The 19,286-nt window shown below is 45.2% G+C and overlaps 3 protein-coding genes across 10 annotated transcripts in view; 2 read left to right on the top strand and 1 right to left on the bottom strand.

The window, feature by feature from the left end:
- Nucleotides 1–22: 22 nt before the first annotated feature.
- Nucleotides 23–13,663, top strand: DAP3 (death associated protein 3). Of its 7 annotated transcripts, none has more exons than XM_084500307.1 (13): nucleotides 23–165; nucleotides 1,407–1,453; nucleotides 6,459–6,581; nucleotides 8,189–8,290; nucleotides 9,531–9,639; nucleotides 9,965–10,057; nucleotides 10,604–10,734; nucleotides 11,116–11,203; nucleotides 11,603–11,754; nucleotides 12,213–12,272; nucleotides 12,978–13,067; nucleotides 13,331–13,448; nucleotides 13,551–13,663. In XM_084500307.1, the coding sequence occupies exons 2-13, from the start codon at nucleotides 1,412–1,414 to the stop codon at nucleotides 13,634–13,636; spliced, it is 1,194 nt and encodes a 397-aa protein (XP_084356433.1). In that variant the 5' UTR covers nucleotides 23–165; nucleotides 1,407–1,411; the 3' UTR covers nucleotides 13,637–13,663. The 7 variants fall into 7 exon arrangements, with proteins under 7 accessions (XP_084356433.1, XP_084356431.1, XP_084356429.1 ...); XM_084500305.1 differs by having other exon boundaries at nucleotides 51–165; nucleotides 11,116–11,196; nucleotides 11,596–11,754; XM_084500306.1 differs by having other exon boundaries at nucleotides 88–471; nucleotides 11,116–11,196; nucleotides 11,596–11,754.
- Nucleotides 13,664–13,666: 3 nt separating this feature from the next.
- On the top strand, nucleotides 13,667–18,394 carry MSTO1 (misato mitochondrial distribution and morphology regulator 1). 2 transcript variants are annotated; one of them, XM_084500301.1, is made up of 14 exons: nucleotides 13,667–13,819; nucleotides 13,900–14,008; nucleotides 14,086–14,140; nucleotides 14,209–14,284; nucleotides 14,774–14,822; nucleotides 15,150–15,288; nucleotides 15,419–15,536; nucleotides 15,631–15,765; nucleotides 15,871–16,023; nucleotides 16,779–16,910; nucleotides 17,107–17,291; nucleotides 17,524–17,622; nucleotides 17,704–17,822; nucleotides 18,077–18,394. In XM_084500301.1, the coding sequence occupies exons 1-14, from the start codon at nucleotides 13,742–13,744 to the stop codon at nucleotides 18,313–18,315; spliced, it is 1,686 nt and encodes a 561-aa protein (XP_084356427.1). In that variant the 5' UTR covers nucleotides 13,667–13,741; the 3' UTR covers nucleotides 18,316–18,394. The 2 variants fall into 2 exon arrangements, with proteins under 2 accessions (XP_084356427.1, XP_084356426.1); XM_084500300.1 differs by having other exon boundaries at nucleotides 17,521–17,622.
- LOC311424855 (GON-4-like protein) overlaps nucleotides 17,665–19,286 on the bottom strand; it is a 30,557-nt gene continuing 28,935 nt past the window's right edge. Inside the window, exon 31 of the mRNA XM_084500296.1 lies at nucleotides 17,665–19,146. Coding sequence (XP_084356422.1) covers nucleotides 18,997–19,146 — 150 coding nt within the window. The 3' untranslated portion in view covers nucleotides 17,665–18,996. The remainder of the gene's footprint in view (nucleotides 19,147–19,286) is intronic.

Raw genomic sequence — 19,286 nt, 5'->3', positions numbered from 1 at the left:
GCCACACCCCGGCGGAGGCCCCGCCCCCGGCTCCCCGCCCGGCTTGGGGGGGGGTGGGGCCGGGCCGGGCCGAGCCCGCCCCGCGCCGCGTTTGGGCCTCGCGGGGAGCCGTAGCGGGCGCGCGTGGGCCGCGGCCTGGTCCGGCCGTGGAGCCTGGCGCCTGAGGTGAGTGCGGGGGGGGGGGGCAGTTTTCATCTCCTCTTTCCCCAAAGCTGCCCTCTGAGGGCGAGGCGAGCTCTCCAGAGGAGCCCTCACAACGCGCGCTGTGGCTCCGGGGCTCTGTCAGGTGGCTCGGATGCCCCAAAGGAGCCGCAGCGAGCGCACCTTGCGGCCCTTGGGTTTTACGAGGTGTGTGTGAGGCAGCGCGCCTTCACCCTGCGCTTCGTCACTGGCACAGCCCGGGCTGCAAACAGCCGGGAGCCGTTCCCCTGCCGGGATTTCTCCTCCCCTGCCCGCCGCAAGCGCAGCAAGGTAAAGTGACCCGAAGTCTCTGTGGGCTGGTGGCTTCCCGCGTTCCCGAAGCAGAAAATCTGGAGCTTGTTGTCCAAAGATGCGTTGTGCCATAGGTGAAAGAGTGCAAAGCGTCCTGACAAAACTCCTGTCCTTCGGTGGGAGGGTATTTTCTCATCCCATGTGCTCACAGCTTTAAACATTGTTCTGTGCAGTCCAACCCGCTTGGATGTGCGTAGCATCAGCATTGCAGGTAACCACGGATCCCACAAAGACAGCTCTTCCTCCTGAGGAATTACGGAGTAATTATCTTGCTCTGACTGTACCGTGTGTCTTACCACAACCAAGAACTCTTACAGCATCTCGTTTGGGTATTGTCATTCTCTTCTAAGAAAGTGGATGGAGAAGACCTTGAATGCAAACGGAGTTGACTTAACTGATTTACTTACTTTTGTGCCTCCATTGCGTCACAGTTGCTTTTTTTTTCCCTCCTGTTGTAACCAAAGATGTCTGAGCAGTAGATACTCATATGTGGTTATGCTGAAGCTGAAAGCATAGGAGCATTTTCAATCTCTGCCTTATTCCAGTTTCTTCGAAATATTTGCTGTGTAGCCCTTGCTGTTACATTTCTAACAGCTGCAGTTGAAATAAATGCCCATCCCCAGGAAAAGGATCTGTCTTCCTCATGAGAAAAATGAAAGATCTTTACTTATCAAATAACTTGCTTGTTTTTCTCCCCAAATGCTTTTCCAAAACGGCAACATAACTAACAGAATATTTTTTTCAGTTAGGCACATTATGCTGACTAATAGTCAGCTGTATTTCTGTAGAACATTCTGAGAGCTTGTGTGAATTATTTGTGTGCTTGGACTTTAACCTCTGTGGGCAGGAGTGATTCTGCCCCAGGCTAAGATACATTAATCAAAACAATGGAAAATTCACTTCTGTCTCTGCAGGAAAAATGCTGAGGAGTCTGAAGGGGTTTGTCTGCCATCCTCTGAAGGTAAGTCTTGTGGCAGCATGGTGCTGCTTCCAGGACTTCAGCTGTCCTGTGACCTAGAACAGCAGTCTACAACTATAAAAAGTGATGTCTCTTATAAACTGATTGTGCAAGCTCCCGTTACGGAGAGAGACCACTGAGTGTGTCATACCTACATTTCTCTCCATTCCTGTAAACATGTGGGACAGCAAGTGTGTGAGTGAGTCTGGGCAGTTGGCTCCAGTGAGATGCTTGTTAAATGACTGAGTCTAGCATCCTGAAATGTCCAGAATGCTGAAGAGTCTGTATCTTTGATACAAGCGTATCCCAGAAAACAGAGTACCTACTTGCTCTGCACTACTGGAAAATACAAAGGAAGAAGACCTTTCTTGATGCAGAACCAATCTTTCACAAAGGCTGTGTTGCTGGTGGGAAGATAAGCTTCCCAAAGATGGCTTAGTGCTTCAGGTGGGTGTAGGAATATTAGCTCTGTCACAACACTGCAGCAGCACTATGTTATTAGTAAAGCTTCCTTATATTATACGCAGCATAATGAATTAATGTTGCATATCTGAAGTGACTTCCTAAAGCTAAGAATTTCAATTGTTTAGTTTTCTGTTGTCTTTGAAATGTTTTTTTTTCATTAGTACATAGTGATTATGCACCCGTTGAAGAGGAAGACTGTTGAAGTCCTTGCTTCTGGAGACAAGATCCTGGCTGTTACAGTGTGGGGTTTATCATGGCAGCCTGTATGAAATCAGCAGTCTTCTAGAGACTTATATGTAGCATCATGTAGGAACAGCTCCACCTTATGGCACATGACTTTATGATTAATCTCCGTGTACCACGTGATAGTTTGCTGCCATTTCAGGGATCTGAGTTAAACTACTATCCTTTCGCAGATGGAAACTTACTATAAAGTCCACTCTATGTTGTTGGGATAAGCTGTGTTAAAAGATGACACAACAATGTGAGAGCTTTGCATGCACGCTAATTTACTATGCAGACCTACAGTGAACCAGAAAGGTGTATGCATGTGTCTGTGTCATTCTGTGTAAAGTGAGGGGATCGGTGTTAAGCACTGTCTTCTGTTCAGGAGAAGGGACCGAGTGACATCTTGCTTGCTACTCTAGAAAGTCAGAATATATAATGCATTAAAAGTGATATTTTAGGTCATTCAGAGGTACTCTTCTGTAGCTTTGTTTTATCCAGATGTGCCTATGCCTAAGGCCAACAAGGCAAGCATCCTGGTGGGGGTCTGTTATAGACCGCCAAACCAGGATGAGGAGACGGATGAGGAGTTCTACAAGCAGCTGGCAGACGTTGCAAAATCATCAGCTCTTGACCTTGTGGGGGACTTCAACTTCCCAGACATATCCTGGACATGCAATACAGCTCAGAGGAAGCAGTCTAGGAGGTTTCTGGAGAGACTGGTGGGAGATGTGGTGGTTGGAAGCTGTCTTGGGCAGAGCGACCGTGAAATGGTAGAGTTCTCTGTTCTTGGTGAAGCCAGGAAGGGGACCAGTAAAACCGCTGTATTGGACTTCCAGAGGGCTGACTTTGAGCTGTTCAGGACACTGGTTGGCAGAGTCCCTTGGGAGGCGGTTCTGAAGGGCAGAGGAGTCCAGGAAGGCTGGGCACTCTTCAAGAAGGAAATCTTAATGGCACAGGAGCGGTCTGTCCCCATGTGCCCAAAGACGAGCTGGCATGGAAGAAGACCGGCCTGGCTGAACAGAGAATTGTGGCTTGAGCTTCGGAGAAAAAAGAGGGTTTATAATCTTTGGAAAAGAGGGCGGGCCACTCAGGAGGACTATAAGGATGTTGCGAGGCTGTGCAGGGACAAAACTAGAAAGGCCAAAGCTCATCTGGAGCTCAATCTGGCTACTGCCGTTAAAGACAACAGAAAATGTTTTTACAAATACATCAGCGCAAAATGGAGGACTAAGGAGAATCTCCATCCTTTACTGGATGCGAGGGGAAACTTAGTTACAGAAGATGAGGAAAAGGCTGAGGCGCTTAATGCCTTCTTAGCCTCAGTCTTTAGTGGCAAATCCAGTTGTTCTCTGGATACCCGGTACCCCGAGCTGGTGGGAGGGGATGGGGGGCAGAATGTGGCCCTCACTATCCATGAGGAAATGGTTGGTGACCTGCTACGGCACTTGGATGTACACAAGTTGATGGGGCCAGATGGGATCCACCCGAGGATGCTGAGAGAACTGGCAGAGGAGCTGGCCAAGCCGCTTTCCATCATTTATCAACAGTCCTGGCTATCGGGGGAGGTCCCAGTGGACTGGCGGCTAGCAAACGTGATGCGCATCTACAAGAAGGGCCAGAGGGTAGACCCGGGGAACTGTAGGGCAACGATGCTAGTGAGGGGTTTGGATATCAAGTCTCATGAGGAGCAGCTGAGGGAGCTGGGGTTGTTCAGCCTGGAGAAGAGGAGGCTCAGGGGCGACCTTATCGCTCTCTATAGGTACATTAAAGGAGGCTGTAGTGAGGTGGGGGTTGGTCTATTCTCCCACATGCCTGGTGACAGGACGAGGGGGAACGGGCTAAAGTTGTGCCAGGGGACTTTTAGGTTGGATGTTAGGAAGAACTTCTTTACTGAAAGGGTTGTTAGGCATTGGAACAGGCTGCCCAGGGAAGTGGTGGAGTCACCATCCCTGGAGGTCTTTAAAAGATGTTTAGATGTAGAGCTTAGTGATACAGTTTAGTGGCAGACTTGTTAGTGTTAGGTCAAAGGATGGACTCGGTGATCTTGCAGGTCTCTTCCGACTTTGATAATTCTGTGATTCTATGCATGAATTTTGTAAACACAGTAATTCACAAAATGCGAATTTGTATCTCTCAAATACAGGGTAACTGTTAGTAGAGTGGAATTCTTTTACTCTAGGACCTTACCTTGGTTTGGTAGCACTTCGAAGACTTAGGAAGGATTTCATGTCTGCATGTACTTAGAAGCTGCTTCTACAGCCCAGCATGATCTCAAGTCCACATTGGAAAAGTTCCAAACCTCTGGAAGGCTACGTAGTGATTATGAGGAAGATGTCATGCTAAGGGGCAGACCAGTGATATTCTAACACAGTATCTTTCCAGGACTTTGTAATGTAAAGATGGGGTCTGTTCTGCTGATAAAAAATAGAAATTCTGCATATCTGGCTGTGAGAACAGAGAACTGGATTTCATTACAAAGTCCATCTCATGCTTGCGTGCTGTCTTACCGTGCTGCCTCCTACTCCTTTCGTAGGACTTCCTAATAATGGGCTTTTGTACCACAGAGAATCCAACTTCTGATCTTGTGAGGTTGCATTTTTCAAAAGTGTTCTTGGTAATACTGGTTGGATTAAGCATCGTTCAACTGAATTCTTGAGCTATATCTAGATGCATATAAAAACTGAACATAGAGCATGAAGTTAATGCTAGTTTAATTTTCATTCTGTGTAACACAGGTGAGGGACAAGGCTTTGTGTGGTACTGCAGGTAGAAGATGCCCAGAGTGCAGTAACCTTATCTTTTCTCTTAAATGAGCAGAACACACGGCCCGGAGATATCCACTTGTGATTTGAGGAGGCGAGAGCATAAAATGCTCAAAGAAAATGAGAGAGCCTGAACTTCTAGACTAAGAATGACCTAGGGGTGAAATGTTCTGGGTGAATAGGTGACAATAGTTGCACGTTGTACTTATTCATGTATTAAATTAGCATCTTAGTGTCTTGCTCCAGGCTGTAAATTAAGTCACTTAAAATAGTCAAATAAGGTATCCTAATTGATCATTTGAATTTAAGGAGGAAAAGAACACCGTGGGAACAAGAGAAGATGGTATTAAAATGTGATGATAAAAATCAATATTTATTGTTCTTCCATATTTACACCGACGCTGTTCATTATAGAGGTACACTGCATTGAGTACAAGACTGTTAACTCCTTCCTTTCCCCCCCTATTTTTTTTTTTAATAATGTGCTGAAATGCTGAATGAAGAGTCCATTGTGTATTTAATGGGGGATGTGGGGTAATCCAACATCACACTTTCTTCTGAGCCCTTGTGGCTCTCAGATGACCCCCTGAGGAAAACTTGGATGACAGCAGAATTGCATCATGCTGCGTGGAACTGAAACAGCTGTTCCTGTCTCTAAGCTTGAGTTTACGACTCCTCTCATCTATGCACACAGACAAAATAGGAAAATACTTGCTCTGTTTATACTTGGGGCCTGCAACTGTTCCAGTCAGTAATATGGAGGGTAATTTCAGTTTTGGTCGCTTTGGTCTCAGCCGCTGGAATATAAGCATTTTTTAATCATTGATGAATCTATTTTTTTCATATTTTCTTGCACTATAACATAATAAAATGCTTGTCCTTTCACTGCTCACTTTCTTACCTGTTCTGGCTAGGCTTTATGGGCATGCTTCAGGAGCCTGTCTATGGAGAAAAGAATTAATCAGCTTAGCTGGCTGTTTCAGTTTCTCAGCCACATCTATTATAATGAAAGAGTCTGTATGCAGGGACACAGTTAGGAAAATCAGTGCAGGGAATGTAATTATAAATATCAAATAGTGGGCAGTGCTGTGCTAATCCCTCAATAATTGAGGTGATTATGGATTACCAGGCAGCTTGAATTTTCAAGGTAGTAGCTACTGTTCATCAGTGTAGGCAGAAACATTACGGGAACTTCCCAGCAATAAGGCCCTAATGGCTGTACGTGTGCTCTTAAGCAACCTCAAAGGGGATAACTCATTTTGGTGCAGGATTTGTCCCTTTAGATGACCTAAGTGAACAGATACAGTTTAGAAGCAGGCATCTAAATATGAAACACGGTTTTAAAGTGCTTGTTCTTTTCATGATGAGTTTACACTCTAATCGTGAGTTCCTCTTCTGATTGCAGAGACTTCTGCTTTGTGTTGCGTGGTACCTAGAGCCTATCACAATGTGCATGCAGTGGGTGCTCAAAACAAATTCCTGTCTGGTTTTCACTGCTACCAGTCTTCGACTGCTGAGAAGTTGGTTGTCTGATTGCGTTTTTCTTTCCGTAGTTGGACCATGGATATGCTCTCCATACAGCAGCCAAAGATTGCTTAAGTTCTGTCCTCAGCCAGGATGTCCAAATCCCAGCAGAACGACCAAGAGCAGTTTTCTATACCAACGAGACTGACCCGGTGAGTAACTGCCAGGATTGTTATTGTCAAACAGCAGGTGTGTACATCCCAACAGTGTGTGGATGCGACGGAGCCAGGAGTGCTTGCTGGGACTGGGTTCTGGTAAACATCAGAGAAGGCAGCACAGAGACCTAGTAACAGGCATCTAGACCATGATGCCCAGCCCAAAGGAAAACAGGCAATGGCTGTGCAGTTTAAAACAAGGCAGGGCTGGTCCTGTCTCAAAGCTCCTAGGAAGAAGTATTGATTCCTTCTCTATAGTTGCGTAGACGAAATAGACTGTATATTGCAGAGCCTCAGATGTGGCTTAGCTTGTCATCAGACACCATTAATTTCAACTCCAAGGTTATCCTTCCCTGACTAACCTCCCCCAATTGCCTGTGGAGGGGGATAAAAAATACACCCCAGATGACTTCAGCACAGGATAGCTCTCCAGCCTTACACTCTTCATCTTGAGCACAAAATGAAGTGGGATAAAGGAATGGAATAAGCCTTTGAGATGCTTTTCTGCTGCCTCTGTAATTGGAGTCTTTCAATACTGATTCCTCTGGGGTCTCTATGGAAACAGCAGCATGCAGATGATCTTGCTCATGTGGTCGGAGTGTCTCTATAGATCGCACAGGAGAGTCCAGATGGCAAGAATTGTCTCCACTGTCCTGTATCTACAATTTATGTTGCCAGGCAACTGGCTTTGGCATTCTGGCTTCACGTGCTGATGTTTGGCGACATCCACCATTGCTTACTAATTTATCAGCTCAGCATTCCTCAGACTTGCTGTATTGCAGATTGCGTGTTGCAGCGGATCAGCTCCGCTGGCTTGCTTCATCAGCAAACCTGATAGTTCTAAGTGCAATCATACTTGTGCACAGTAAAGACCCATTAAAAATGGATTAAGAAGGCCAGCCGAAAACTAAATTTTTAATAAGACTTAGTATTTATATACCTTTCCATTAGCAAAACTCAAAGTGACTAAACATGATGATAAAGATACTGACCCACTTTGCAGGTGTAGGAGCTGAAGAGTGAACAAATTTGCCTAAAGTTATGCAGCGGGTCAGTGATGAAAATGAGAATAAAAATGATCTCTGGAGTACTGCCCGTCTGTTCTAGTCCATAGATAACGCTGCCATGCAAAAACACAGCTGCTGCTAGTCTGTGTCAAATGGAGATGCACACTCCTTAATCAAGTAACAGATACTTAGTGAAATTATCTAGTTACGGACCTAAAGTACACTTGAATCTAGCAGACAACTCTGAGGGCAATCACATTACTGTTCAGGTATTGCGGTGGTCAGAAGTAGAAGCAGACTAATAACAGATTTCATAAATTCATAAAGCACAGGGCTGCTGGTGCCCACGAAACACAATGGCTCATATACAAGTTGAAGCAATCTGCTTATTGCCTGGTAGGATATACTTTAGACTCTTCCTAAGCATCTGCCAGTAATTTTCTGATACTATTTCTGCCTTGCTTTAATATTCAAGTTCTTCTGACTCTCTGTAAACATCTACTTGTTTTGATTGAGCATTCCCTCCCAAGCCGTCTGGGTGCAGAAAAGAGGTATCAGGCTATCTGGAGCCTTACAGTTTGCATTTTACCTTCCCAGGCCAACCACACAGAACACCACGAGGGTCGCCACTATAGCATTCCTCTTGAGGAGGTGAAAGCTGTTTTTCCACATGGACTGCCCTACCGTTTCCAGCAGCAGGTACTTTTGTCTTAAAGTAGATTTGTAGGGAGTGGACTGGTACTAGGGAAGAACTGATCCATCAACTACCATGCTTTTCTGTTGGAATAAGACAGAGTGGTAGGTGTGCTGATTATTCAGCTGAAAAAAAATATGCAAGAGTGCAATTATTCCTGGTCCTCAGCAGCATTTTCTACATCTCAAAGATACAAGTCAGTTTAACCAAAACAGTGGCAGAAGGACACATGGATTCTACCTTAGGCAACATTCCTTCCAATGTTTTCCACCTATAACTTTTGAATACGTAATGAATTACAGAAATATTTTTCCACAATTACGTTTCTGTGAGAAATAGGGTAGCTCAGGAAATAATCTTATCAGCAACAGACATCTTGCTGATCGATTTCTGTTGTGAGACTGATCATGCCATGACTGGATCAGGCTTTGTAAACACATAACATAGACCAACAGACTTTAGGAACAGATTTCTTATCCAACTTAGCAATTCTAGGTGGTCAGATTTTGATTCATTGACACTATTGAAGCACTATGCTTTTAGTCTCGCACTCACTAGCTTTCTTACACTCAGCATTTTCCCAATTCAGACTGTAGTTGGAACCTCCTAATTTCTCAATGTGCCTGTTGCTAGGCTTAAGATAACACAGAAGGGAGAGTGTGTCTACTACTACAGCTTGGTAGCTTGCAATATTCAAGTCTTGGGTCTGTAAGAAACATTTTTAATATTACAGAAAAGATGGGAAGTGAAAAGATATCATTATTTAACATCTTAGATGCTTGGCTTTTTGATAACAAGCTTGATGAAGTATTACAGCTATTTATCCAAGGCTTGGTAATACTGAGAAATACAAAAGTATTGTTTAGGTTTTATATTTGAAAGTAGTTGGCAGTTTTTTCAGCCTGAGATTACAGAAGAACCTTAGTGTAAATTGCTGTATTTCTGGTAAAATCACCTCTTTACAAATTTGTTCTAGTCTGGGAGATTGAGAGACCGGAGTGCAGACTGGTTATAACTATCATAGAAGTTTGATGTGGAACTTAGAATGGCCCTTACGAATATATTAGAGATGATTGTATAGAGTAACACCAAAAATGTCATGATGAACCAAGGCATAATGGAGTTTTCCTTCAGCTGTAACCATCTGGGAAGGGCCCTTGACAGTGTCAGAGATGGAGTCGTGCTAGGAACAGCTGTTGTGTGCTGGCATGTGGCTTCTTATTCATGTTCTGTTCCTTTTTCCAGGTGAAGACCTTCAATGAAGCCTGCCTGATGGTGCGAAAACCAGCTTTAGAACTTCTCACTTACCTGAAAAATTCCAACTTTGCCCACCCAGCTGTCAGATACGTGATCTGTATCTTTTATCACTTACTAGATAGTAGAATACAAGTTAAACACAAGCAGGTGAGATTACACACATGATGAGATCACACACATTTGATTACTGCTGAGTACCGTGGTTTAGTCTTCAGGGGGTGGTTCTGTCATGCCTGTTGTCAGCAAAAACTCCTCTGAGGAGTTCCTGAAGCTTGTCTGTGGCACAAATAAATGTGTGCAAGTCTGACTTAAGGTCCATAAACAGTGGTATCAGCACAGCTGAGGGAATGGCTATCAATTAACAGTCAACTAATGCTTGGTAGTGTTTTGTTGGAGACTTTCCTTGACGGACTGTGTTGGAGATGGTCAGAGAGGAACAGGGAAAACCATGACCCTGTGCCATGTGGTTCACTACTGCGCGAGGCAAGGCTGGCTGGTGCTGCACATCCCAGATGGTAAGACCACTGATGCTGTCTGTAACTACATCAAATACACTTGCCTATCTGGAATATGCTGCTTCAAGAGAAAGCTTCAGGGTAGGCCAGTGCAAATTATCTTTGTTTTTCTGCAGTGGAGAAGATTTACTAAGCACACAAAAAAAAAACACCAACAAAATAAAGTGGAACACAATGTGGCATTCATCTATAAGAAGGGTCCTAAGGAGGACCTGGGGAACTACAGGCCTGTCATCCTGACCTTGGTGGCAGGAAAGGTGGTAGAATGGGTAATTTTGAATGGAATCACGCCATGTGCAAGACAAGTAGGGTATCAGGCCCAGTCAGCATGCATTCATGAAAGGCAAGTCTTGCCTGAGCAACCTCATCTCCTTCTACGACAAGGTGATCCACCTGGTGCATGAAGGAAGGGCTTTTGATGTAGTCTACCTAGACTTCAGCATATTCTTTCTATGTAGCAGAATAAGGATAAGAGAGAGAGACCCATCCACCCAACTTATACAATTATTGTGACTAAAAATGGCAACTGTTTTATTTTGCTTACAGCTCATCTCTGGGTGAAAAACTGCAAGGAGCTTATGCAGTCTTCCTATAAAAAGGAGCGACTTGATCAGCCTTTGCAAGCATCTTCCTGGCTCAAGAACTTCAAAACCTCAAATGAGCACTTTCTAAAAGAGGTTTGTAGAGTCGTCTTGGTTAGTAGCTAAGAACTATCCACAGGATCGTATCTCAGGAACTACATGTGCGTGTTGGTCTTCCAGACTTTGAAGATCTGGACATGAAATCTAGACTTGCATATTTTTGAGAAGTGCTTCATGTATTAATGCACGCGCTCATATTGCATACAAACCCTACCCATCACTAGAATGCAATTTTTTGTAGAAAAAGAAGTACTCCCCCTCTAAATCCCCCTCTGGGGATGGCTATTTGAGCTGAAATCTTTTCACAGATTCTGCTTTAGACATTAACTCCAGAAAAGAAGCAGGAATCTTGCCATCCAGAGCTGCGAAGCTACCTCTGTGCTCCCTCATTCCTGATTTAATTCTTCTCTTACACAGATAAAAACACAACAAAAATATGTGTGGGGCAAACGAGAAAGTACGGAGCAGGGCAGACCACTGGGTGAAGTGGTAGAACAGGTAAGGAGTAACAACTGTTTCTGGCTTTGATTTGCCTTTTATTAGAAAATTCCATCATTGCATTTGTAAAACAATACTGCTTCTAAAAAACCTTACAAACAACATTCTAGGAAGCAGAAGGCATTTTCCTTTCAACAAGGTCTCCATAAAAACCATAATGGAATTTGCGATGGATCTCTAACGGGATATGTAAACCCAACTTGGGTAGAAGCAAAAATTAGAACTTCAAAGTTCCTACATTGTTTACTATGAGACCAGGTTGGTCCTTTGAAAGGAAAGAACAGACTTGACTGTTGTTACATCTTCCTTACTGCTTAGAAAGGACAGATAGTGCCCAGAGTTGCCAACATCATCTATTGATGAGAACAACCTGAGTTATGTTTCTTTTCCTACTCTAAGGGTTTAGCCCGAGTGAGGAGTGCCAGCGATGCTGTAGGGGTGGTGCTGAAAGAGATAAAGCAGCAATGTCATCTTGGTTCGTTTAGAGTTCTTGTGGCAGTGGACGGAGTCAACGCGCTCTGGGGAAGGACTACGTTAAAAAAAGAAGACAAAAGCCCTGTAAGAAGTGATTTGCTCTGATGAAATTTCTGTGTATATATCTGTACTGCAAGGGAGGGTGTATTGTTTGAAGTTCAATAGTAATCCCTACTGTAGAGCTTGTTATACGTAGTAAGGTACACATTTGGCTTGTCACCTATAGTAAAATGCAGGTTTGGCTTTGCTAGCTCAGAGGGACCTGCAGAATACATGTTCTTTACGCATTTTTTGCTGAAGAAAGTTCTCTCAATAAGAAGAAGGGATGTATATGTAGTGTTTTGGTAGGAAAGGTTTGGGCACTTCTCTGTAACATTACTAGGGCTGAATAGTGCTAAGTAAAAGCTAAGGAAAAAAATGCACCTAAATGATGCACCCAAAAGATATTTCCACTCTATTTTAAAGTGGGGGGAGAAGAATTTATTTCTTGGATGAAAACTACTGGCAAAAAAAAAAAAGTCATACCAGACAATTTTCATCAGGTTTCTCCAGAGGAGCTGACATTAGTGTACAACCTAAGGAAGATGATGATGAATAACTGGGTGAGTCTTGTTCTTTACCTTTGGCTGCCTTATTTGCAGCAAAGTTACATGCTGGTACGTGTAAAGCTGCAAACTAACATTGTGCTATTCCTTCAGTGAAGGGAAGCATAAGCACAATGTGACTGTTTAGGGTTAGTATCTCATCGTTTCTGACATCAGCTAGCAGCAGATGTGTGTGCCAGAGTATAAGAACAGCTTAAATATGTAATGATGCTTTTCTTGAATGCCGAACTCCAGTTTGGCTCACACTTTCCTGAGGTAGCAGTTTTTAAAAATTCTTAATGACATTTTGTTTTATGATTTTGTTGAACTAATGAGAACTTTTAGTTTCTAGAAACAGTTAAACTTCTTGCTTTAGGAGGTTAATTCCTTCTGCTGCTTTTTCAATCCCCTGCTTTTTAATCTCTCAGGTAGTCTTCAGATTTAAATGTGTACAGAAAAATTCTTTTAAAAGTCTCTTAGATGTTTCAGATGTCATTCTTACTCATAAATGGCATTCATGTTTCAGTGCCAACACTTAAACACTAGCTCTCTTTCCTGTGCGGCATCTATACTTGGAGCATTATATTGGGTCTGTTACACAGAAGTTTGGAATTGAAGTAACTGAGAACAGGGAAGAAAGGACCTCACTTGTTTAGAATCTGTAACTATTTCACAAATGCAAAGTTTGCAGGTAAAATGTGCTGCAATCTACATCTCTTTTAGAATGGAGGTGCTATTGTGACAACACTTAGCCAGACTGGCTCTCTGTTCAAACCAAGTTCTGCATATTTGCCCCATGAGTTACTGGGAAAGGTGAGTCATGTATTTTTGTTTTTCCCTTTCTTTCACATTAGGAAACAAATAAAATCCTTGTTTTGGAACTGTATGTAGGTCCAAAAATTGCAGGCTTTCTTTAATCATCTTCAGATCATACGCATCGTTAGTTTCCTTTGCTTAATTCTGTGTGAGCTCGCACCTTCTTGCAGACAGCTCCAACAACGCCACGAAGCTGTGCCTGTGTGCTGCCTGTCAGCAGCCTTCCTCTCAGCAGTCACAGGCTTTCCCTTCCCTTCCAGGAAGGATTCGACGCTCTGGATCCTTTTGTCCCTGTCCTAGTTCCCAACTACAGCCAGCGGGAATTTGAGAGCTGCTACCACTACTACCTCCATCGCAAATGGCTTCAGCACGAGCAAGGTGGGGCCTGAACCGGCCGAGGGCCGGGCAGAGGCGGGCCGGGGGGTGGCGGCCGCGGAGCCGCATCCTCAGCGCCCTTTCTCGTCCCTCTCTGTCTTGCAGCGCGCACGGAGGCCGGCAAGGAGGAGCTGCGCTTCCTGAGCGGCTCCAACCCGCAGCAGCTGGAGCGCCTGGCGGGGCCGCTGTAGCGCCGTTAAATAAAGGGCGGAGCCGGAGCCGCGGCCGGTGTCGGTGTCGGTGTCGGGGGGGGGCCGCTCCGTGACGCGCCTCCGCTTCCGCAGCCCGGCGAGGCGATGGCGGCGGGGGAGGCGGTGACGCTGCAGCTGGGGCCCTACGCGGGCTGCGTGGGCTCCCACTGGTGGGGGCTGCAGGTGGGCGGCGGGAGGAGGCCGGGGGGCACCGGGGGGGCCCGGGCGGGAGCCCGGCGCTCACTCGCTCGCCCCCCCCGCAGGCCGCGGCGCCCCCGGGCCCCGCCGAGCTCGGCGCCGGGACCCTGCTGCGGGCCTCGGGCGGGCGTGAGGAGAGCCGCACGCCGCGCCTCATCGCGCTGGAGCTGAAAGGTAGCGCCGGGAGGGACGGAGGAGGGAGGCCGGGGCGCGGCGGGGCCACCCCGCTCCCCGCTGCTCCCCTCTTGCAGGCGGCGTGGGCTCGCTGGGGCGCGGCGCCGTCTGCCCGGAGGCTCCGGCGGCCTGGTGAGTAGCGGCGGGGGGGAGGCCGCCGAGGGGCTGCCGGCAGCCGCCGCCGCTTTGCGTTGTTGCAGGCGCGGGGACGTGGCGAGCTACGTGGAGCAGCCGCCGGCCGGAGGCGCCTCGCCGCGGGACCGCGGGCAGCGGATGGTGAGGGAGGGAGGGAGAAGCGGGGCCGGAGGTGGGGGCTGCGCCGGGGGCCTCGCCTCGGTTTCTCCGGGCGCAGCGCGGCGCCTGCGGGCCCCGTCCGAGCGGCTGGGTGGCGCGCGGAGATCCCCGCGATCTCGCGGGGCTCCCCCGCTCGCTGGGTACCCGTGCCGGGCTCCGTCACCCGCCCGGCCGGGCCGTGCTTCCCGGTACACCGGCAGAGCCTCGGCACGACGCGGAGGTTCTGCTGGACGCCGCTGGCAGGAGCCTGCCGCTCGCCGCACCTCCGGGTATCGCTGGATGGACGTGGATGGGATGCTCCGGAGCCGCCTCCTTGTGGCTGAGCAGCCCCAGCTCTCAGCTTCTCCTCCCCACGGAGGGGCTACAGCCCTGTCCGCGGGCTGGTGTCCGCACGTCGGGCTCTGTCCAGTATGTCCACGAAAAGAAGAGGCAAAGCATCGCGTAATTGCCTTCCCTGGGCTTTTTCTTTAGGGAGATGCTTCTTCTGATGGAAAGAGCAGCTCCGGCACTTCTCTTCAAGGTGTGCACGTGCTTTTTGTGTGTTATATTTTTGTGCTACCTGATATGTACAATCCTGATGGTTTTGGTTTCCTTGCTGAAGATCAAAGAATTGTGGAAAGGTAGAGCAGCCCCCGTGACTGCAGACTGATGGTAGACGGTTTGTGAACTAATGCAAGGGCACAAGAGGAAAAGTTACATGATAGCATTTCTTTGTTTACAGAAGTAAACAGGTTGAGCAACTGTACCATACAATTTCAGGGGAAGCTTTTTTCCCCATTTGCCTTTCCTATCAGGGGCATATTCAGAGTGGAAAAGATGTTGGCTCTTCATACTGCTCTCTTTCCAGATGCAACTTCTGCCCCTGCACAGCTCGATGTTTCCTGGGATGTTTGCTCAGGCAGCAGCATGCAGGTCTGGTCCGATTACCTCAATGTGCAGCTGCATCCCCGGAGCATCTACGTCATCCAGCAGTACAATCACAACGGGTATGTCTTAGCAGAAGGCTAAAAAGCAACAGCCATTTAGTTCAGAATTTGTTATCCAGAACAGGATATTAATTTTGGCTTCAGGTGAATATTAAGACAGAGTAGAATAACAGCTTTTTCTATTTTTTAGGGAGTCTGGTCGTCTAGAAGCCTTTGGACAAGGTGAAAGGCTCCTGCAAGAACAAGGCTGCGTAGAGGAGCTGGAAGATCGGTTGCACTTCTATGTCGAAGAGTGTGATTATCTGCAGGTTTTATAGCTCAGTCCACCCCACCCCACCCCTTTCTTTTTAAACAAATTTAAGATTAAACAGAAACTTATGTCATGTCTCTTGTTTTACACAGGGATTTCAAGTCCTCTGTGACCTACACAGTGGGTTCTCTGGAGTTGGTGCCAAGGTGACAGAATTGCTCTATGATGAGTATTCAGGAAAAGGAATCCTGACCTGGGGCTTGACTCCAGTCATGCATAACATGGGGGTAAGTAACTGGAAAAAAAAACCACAAACAAATTAAAAACAAGTAAAGCTATCATGCATCTCATTTGCATCTTTAAGAATACATTTGTTGGATTTTTCTCTCCAGGATTCTCAGAAGAATTTTTACAGGCTGATGAACACAGTCCTAGGAATTGTACACCTCTCCACTCACAGCTCGCTGTTTTGCCCAATGTCGCTCAATGGGAGTCTAGGACTCAAGCCACAACCTCCCATTACATTTCCGTACATTAACTATGATGTATGTACTGTGTAGCAGTTTACCTAAAAAAAATGCTTTCTTTAGTAGCTTACAGCGTTACGACTTGACGCTCAAAATATTTTCTGCAGCTACATATTTTAGTTGTGTATTTTATAATGGTGCTTGCCTAAGCAAAAAAGATTTTTTTCCTGTCAGTAGACCCAACTGCTGACTTACTATTCTTTTTTTTTTTTTTTAACTTTTAAAAAGATTAACGAGTTTCTCTTTTTTGGATGCTTTTAGTTAGTATACCATTTTCAGTTTCTGCACTGAAAAAAATACTTTACTCGCCACTCTTAGATCCTGTTCCATGTTATTATTTGCATTATTACTGTTAACTTTTAATTGTCAGTCTGTTGCAGCTGAAACTAGATTTCTGAAGTATATTAAATACATGCTAAGTCAATAGTCTGCTTGAGGTATGAACAATACTTCATTCCGTTACAGTTTAATCAACTGAACAGAACATGCTTTTAACAGTGTAGGTATTCTAGAGGTACAGGGTATGCACCTCAAGCCCTGTCCAGGAACTAAAAATCTGCTGACAAGAAAACAAGTAACAGATCAGTTGTTAGCCAACAGCTGACGCTTACCCAAAATCTTAAATAATGGTTTAGTATATTGTTGTTGTTTTTTTTTTTTTTTTTTTTAATGTATATAGGCTGTTGTTTAAATTAATTGCTTTTTGTATGTATTTTTAAGGAACAGAAGAGTTTAAACTTGTCCTGTAACAGTTCCATTTGTATCTTCCATAGGCGTCACTTAACTACCACAGCAGTGCAATTTTGGCAGCAGCACTTGATACCCTTACTGTTCCTTACCGACTCTGTTCCTCTCGGGGCTCTATGATGCACCTTGCTGAAACACTTAATTTCTCTGGGAGAAAGGTAAGGGCTTAGAGAACAGCACCCTTTAACTCTTTCAACTCTACCTGAACTACTGCTGTAAACAAGAGCTGGTGTTATTCTACTTCATGTACATGCAGCAATGTAAGCACCTTCTTTATAGGACAGAGGCCTGTGTCAGAAGCATGGGGAGCGTATTACAGACCATGAGTTGTCACCCCCCCTCTCTAACTCACAGGTTGCAGCTGCGTGGGCTTCTGTTCCCTTTCCTGTTGTGTATGGCCACTCGCTTCCAGATGTTTTACATGCATATCAGCAGGACCTGCCCTGGAAGCTGCTGTCTTCATGTAGGGAGCAAAGTGTCAGCTGCTGTTTCGCTCAGTCTGTTGTGCTAAGAGGAATTAGCAAAGAAGGTCACACCAGGTAATCAAAGTTTGCACTACACTTTTCCTTTAGAACTCTGGCAACTTCTGACTGAAGTTCGTATAAAATTACTGCCTTTCCATTAGGAGTGTCAGTTGAATTAAGACAGGCTAGTGATACTATGCTGCTAGTTTAACAGCGAAACAACTAAAGAGCACTTAAGTCACCACCATCTTCATTCAAGTCCCCCCCTCCACCTGAAAAAAACATGATTTTTTTTTCTTTGTAGCAGCTGTCCAGGAAAGCAGCCTACTTCTCCACTCCATGCTTTTGAGACAGCTGAGCAAATTCTGCAGCAGTATTCACACACTGTGTTTCCTGGGGCATTCAGGTTGGTAAGTCTCATTAGGGAATACCAACTAGAAAGGGAAGACAGAGTTTTGTGTAACTTTATTCAGTTTCTTCTTTACAGCACATTCCACGTTCTTGAGCAGCCGTGTATGACCCGTCCTCCCTATCCCCGTTTTTTTTCTCCTCTGCTGACCAGACAAGGCTTCCTCCTGGACAAACCTTCCAGTTATTCTGCAGCAGGTAATGTGTAGTTAAAGTTGCTTTGCAACAGGAAAAAGGGGCAGTAGGGTCTAACAGAGCTAAAGTGGTTATTTTTTTTTTTTTTCCTTAAAAAGCACTTCTGAGCTAGCAGGGCAAAAACTGAGTCAGAAGCACATTTTTTACTATGCTTACTTCAAGTAATGATCCTCTTGATAAGCAGTTACTTTAAGTAGAATAGACTAGGGAAACACATTTTGATGGCTGTATATAAACAAAGATATTTTTCCCTGCAGCTGTTGAAAGTATCCCCGTATTAACATCCCTGCAGTCTTCATCTGTTCTGCACACACTCCTCTACAGCTTATACAAAGATGTACAGAAGCTGAATATTCGACGATGGGCCAGCTTTTTCTCTGCAGGAGTAGAACAGGCTGACTTCCACGAGGCTGTAGAGGCACTAAGAACTCTATCACAATGCTATGAGACAGGTTTTGGAGACGATAAATCTGAAGATGAAACAGATTCAGACTGACTCATCTTTATTACCGGAGATAGGGGAAGGAAGAATATTCTTCAAGATTGCTTTCAAAATAAAGGAAATGGTGCTTGAAGATGGCCCCTCTGCTCCTTCCTTTTAATTTCACCCTATGACAAAGGCTGGCAGAAGTTGTCCCCCTACTTGAAGTTGTCTTGTAAAGGAGGAAAGCTGCTTCTTCTGGTGGTGGTTGGTTCTTCTAAACTCTGCAAACTCATGTGCTTTGCATGTTAGATTAAGACCACACAATAAATACAATTTGAATTCTGTAACTTTCCCATGTACAATCAACACAAGGGAAAAAAATTACAAAAAAATCATGTGTTCCACATGAAAACAAACATCTTATGATACAGTATTTACACATTCTCTGCAAAGGTCTGATGGCTGAAGTCTTTGTGACAGGCAGAGGTCAGTGTCCACAAACATCAGTCCTGTCATTTTGTTTCTGAAGTACCCTGTATAGATTCTATATCTGAAGGATGTTAACACTTTCTTTGTTCCTTTAGTTTGATACAGGTGGAGAAGTGCTGCTTGTCAGAAGTTACCAAGAAAGTGAACCAAAAAAGGTGCCATATTAAGTACCTGCAAAAGCATTTTTTCCTTTATCTATAGCACCTGTCTAGCAGCAAACTGGCAAACAGCTCTCAGTCAGCAGCTTATCAAACCAGGAAACCCTTAGTCATCAGGTTCTTCTTCAGAAAGAAGCAGATCTTTATCTGACAATTGGTCTGCATTACTAGTACTAGTTGCATCCTCCTCATCTTCAGAACTCCCGTCACAGGATGTATGAAACAGCTTCATCAGTTCTCTGAACCTGTGGGATACCTGAAAACCAAGGGAAATTCAAGATGACTAGTGGCCTGAACAGTGATGTGAAATAGAAGTTTCATATTAGGAAGTTCAGGGTTATGTTCTACACAAGATTCAACATAAAGGGAGAGAGAAATGGAAGTGCATAGGGTTGT

This window comes from Aythya ferina (assembly GCF_964211825.1).
Source record: "Aythya ferina genome assembly, chromosome: 29".
Lineage (NCBI taxonomy): Eukaryota > Metazoa > Chordata > Aves > Anseriformes > Anatidae > Aythya > Aythya ferina.
The sequence above is the reverse complement of the archived record's forward strand: the minus strand, read 5'-3'. Positions and strand labels throughout refer to the sequence as shown.

Bases quoted from the DNA above. Each gene is read 5' to 3' on its own strand.
- DAP3 (XM_084500303.1), top strand. From the start codon at position 2,650: ATGCCTAAGGCCAACAAGGCAAGCATCCTGGTGGGGGTCTGTTATAGA.
- MSTO1 (XM_084500300.1), top strand. From the start codon at position 13,742: ATGGCGGCGGGGGAGGCGGTGACGCTGCAGCTGGGGCCCTACGCGGGC. The intron at 13,820-13,899 runs GTGGGCGGCGGG...CCCCCCCCGCAG, and splicing joins CCCACTGGTGGGGGCTGCAG to GCCGCGGCGCCCCCGGGCCC. The intron at 15,537-15,630 runs GTTTTATAGCTC...TGTTTTACACAG, and splicing joins AAGAGTGTGATTATCTGCAG to GGATTTCAAGTCCTCTGTGA.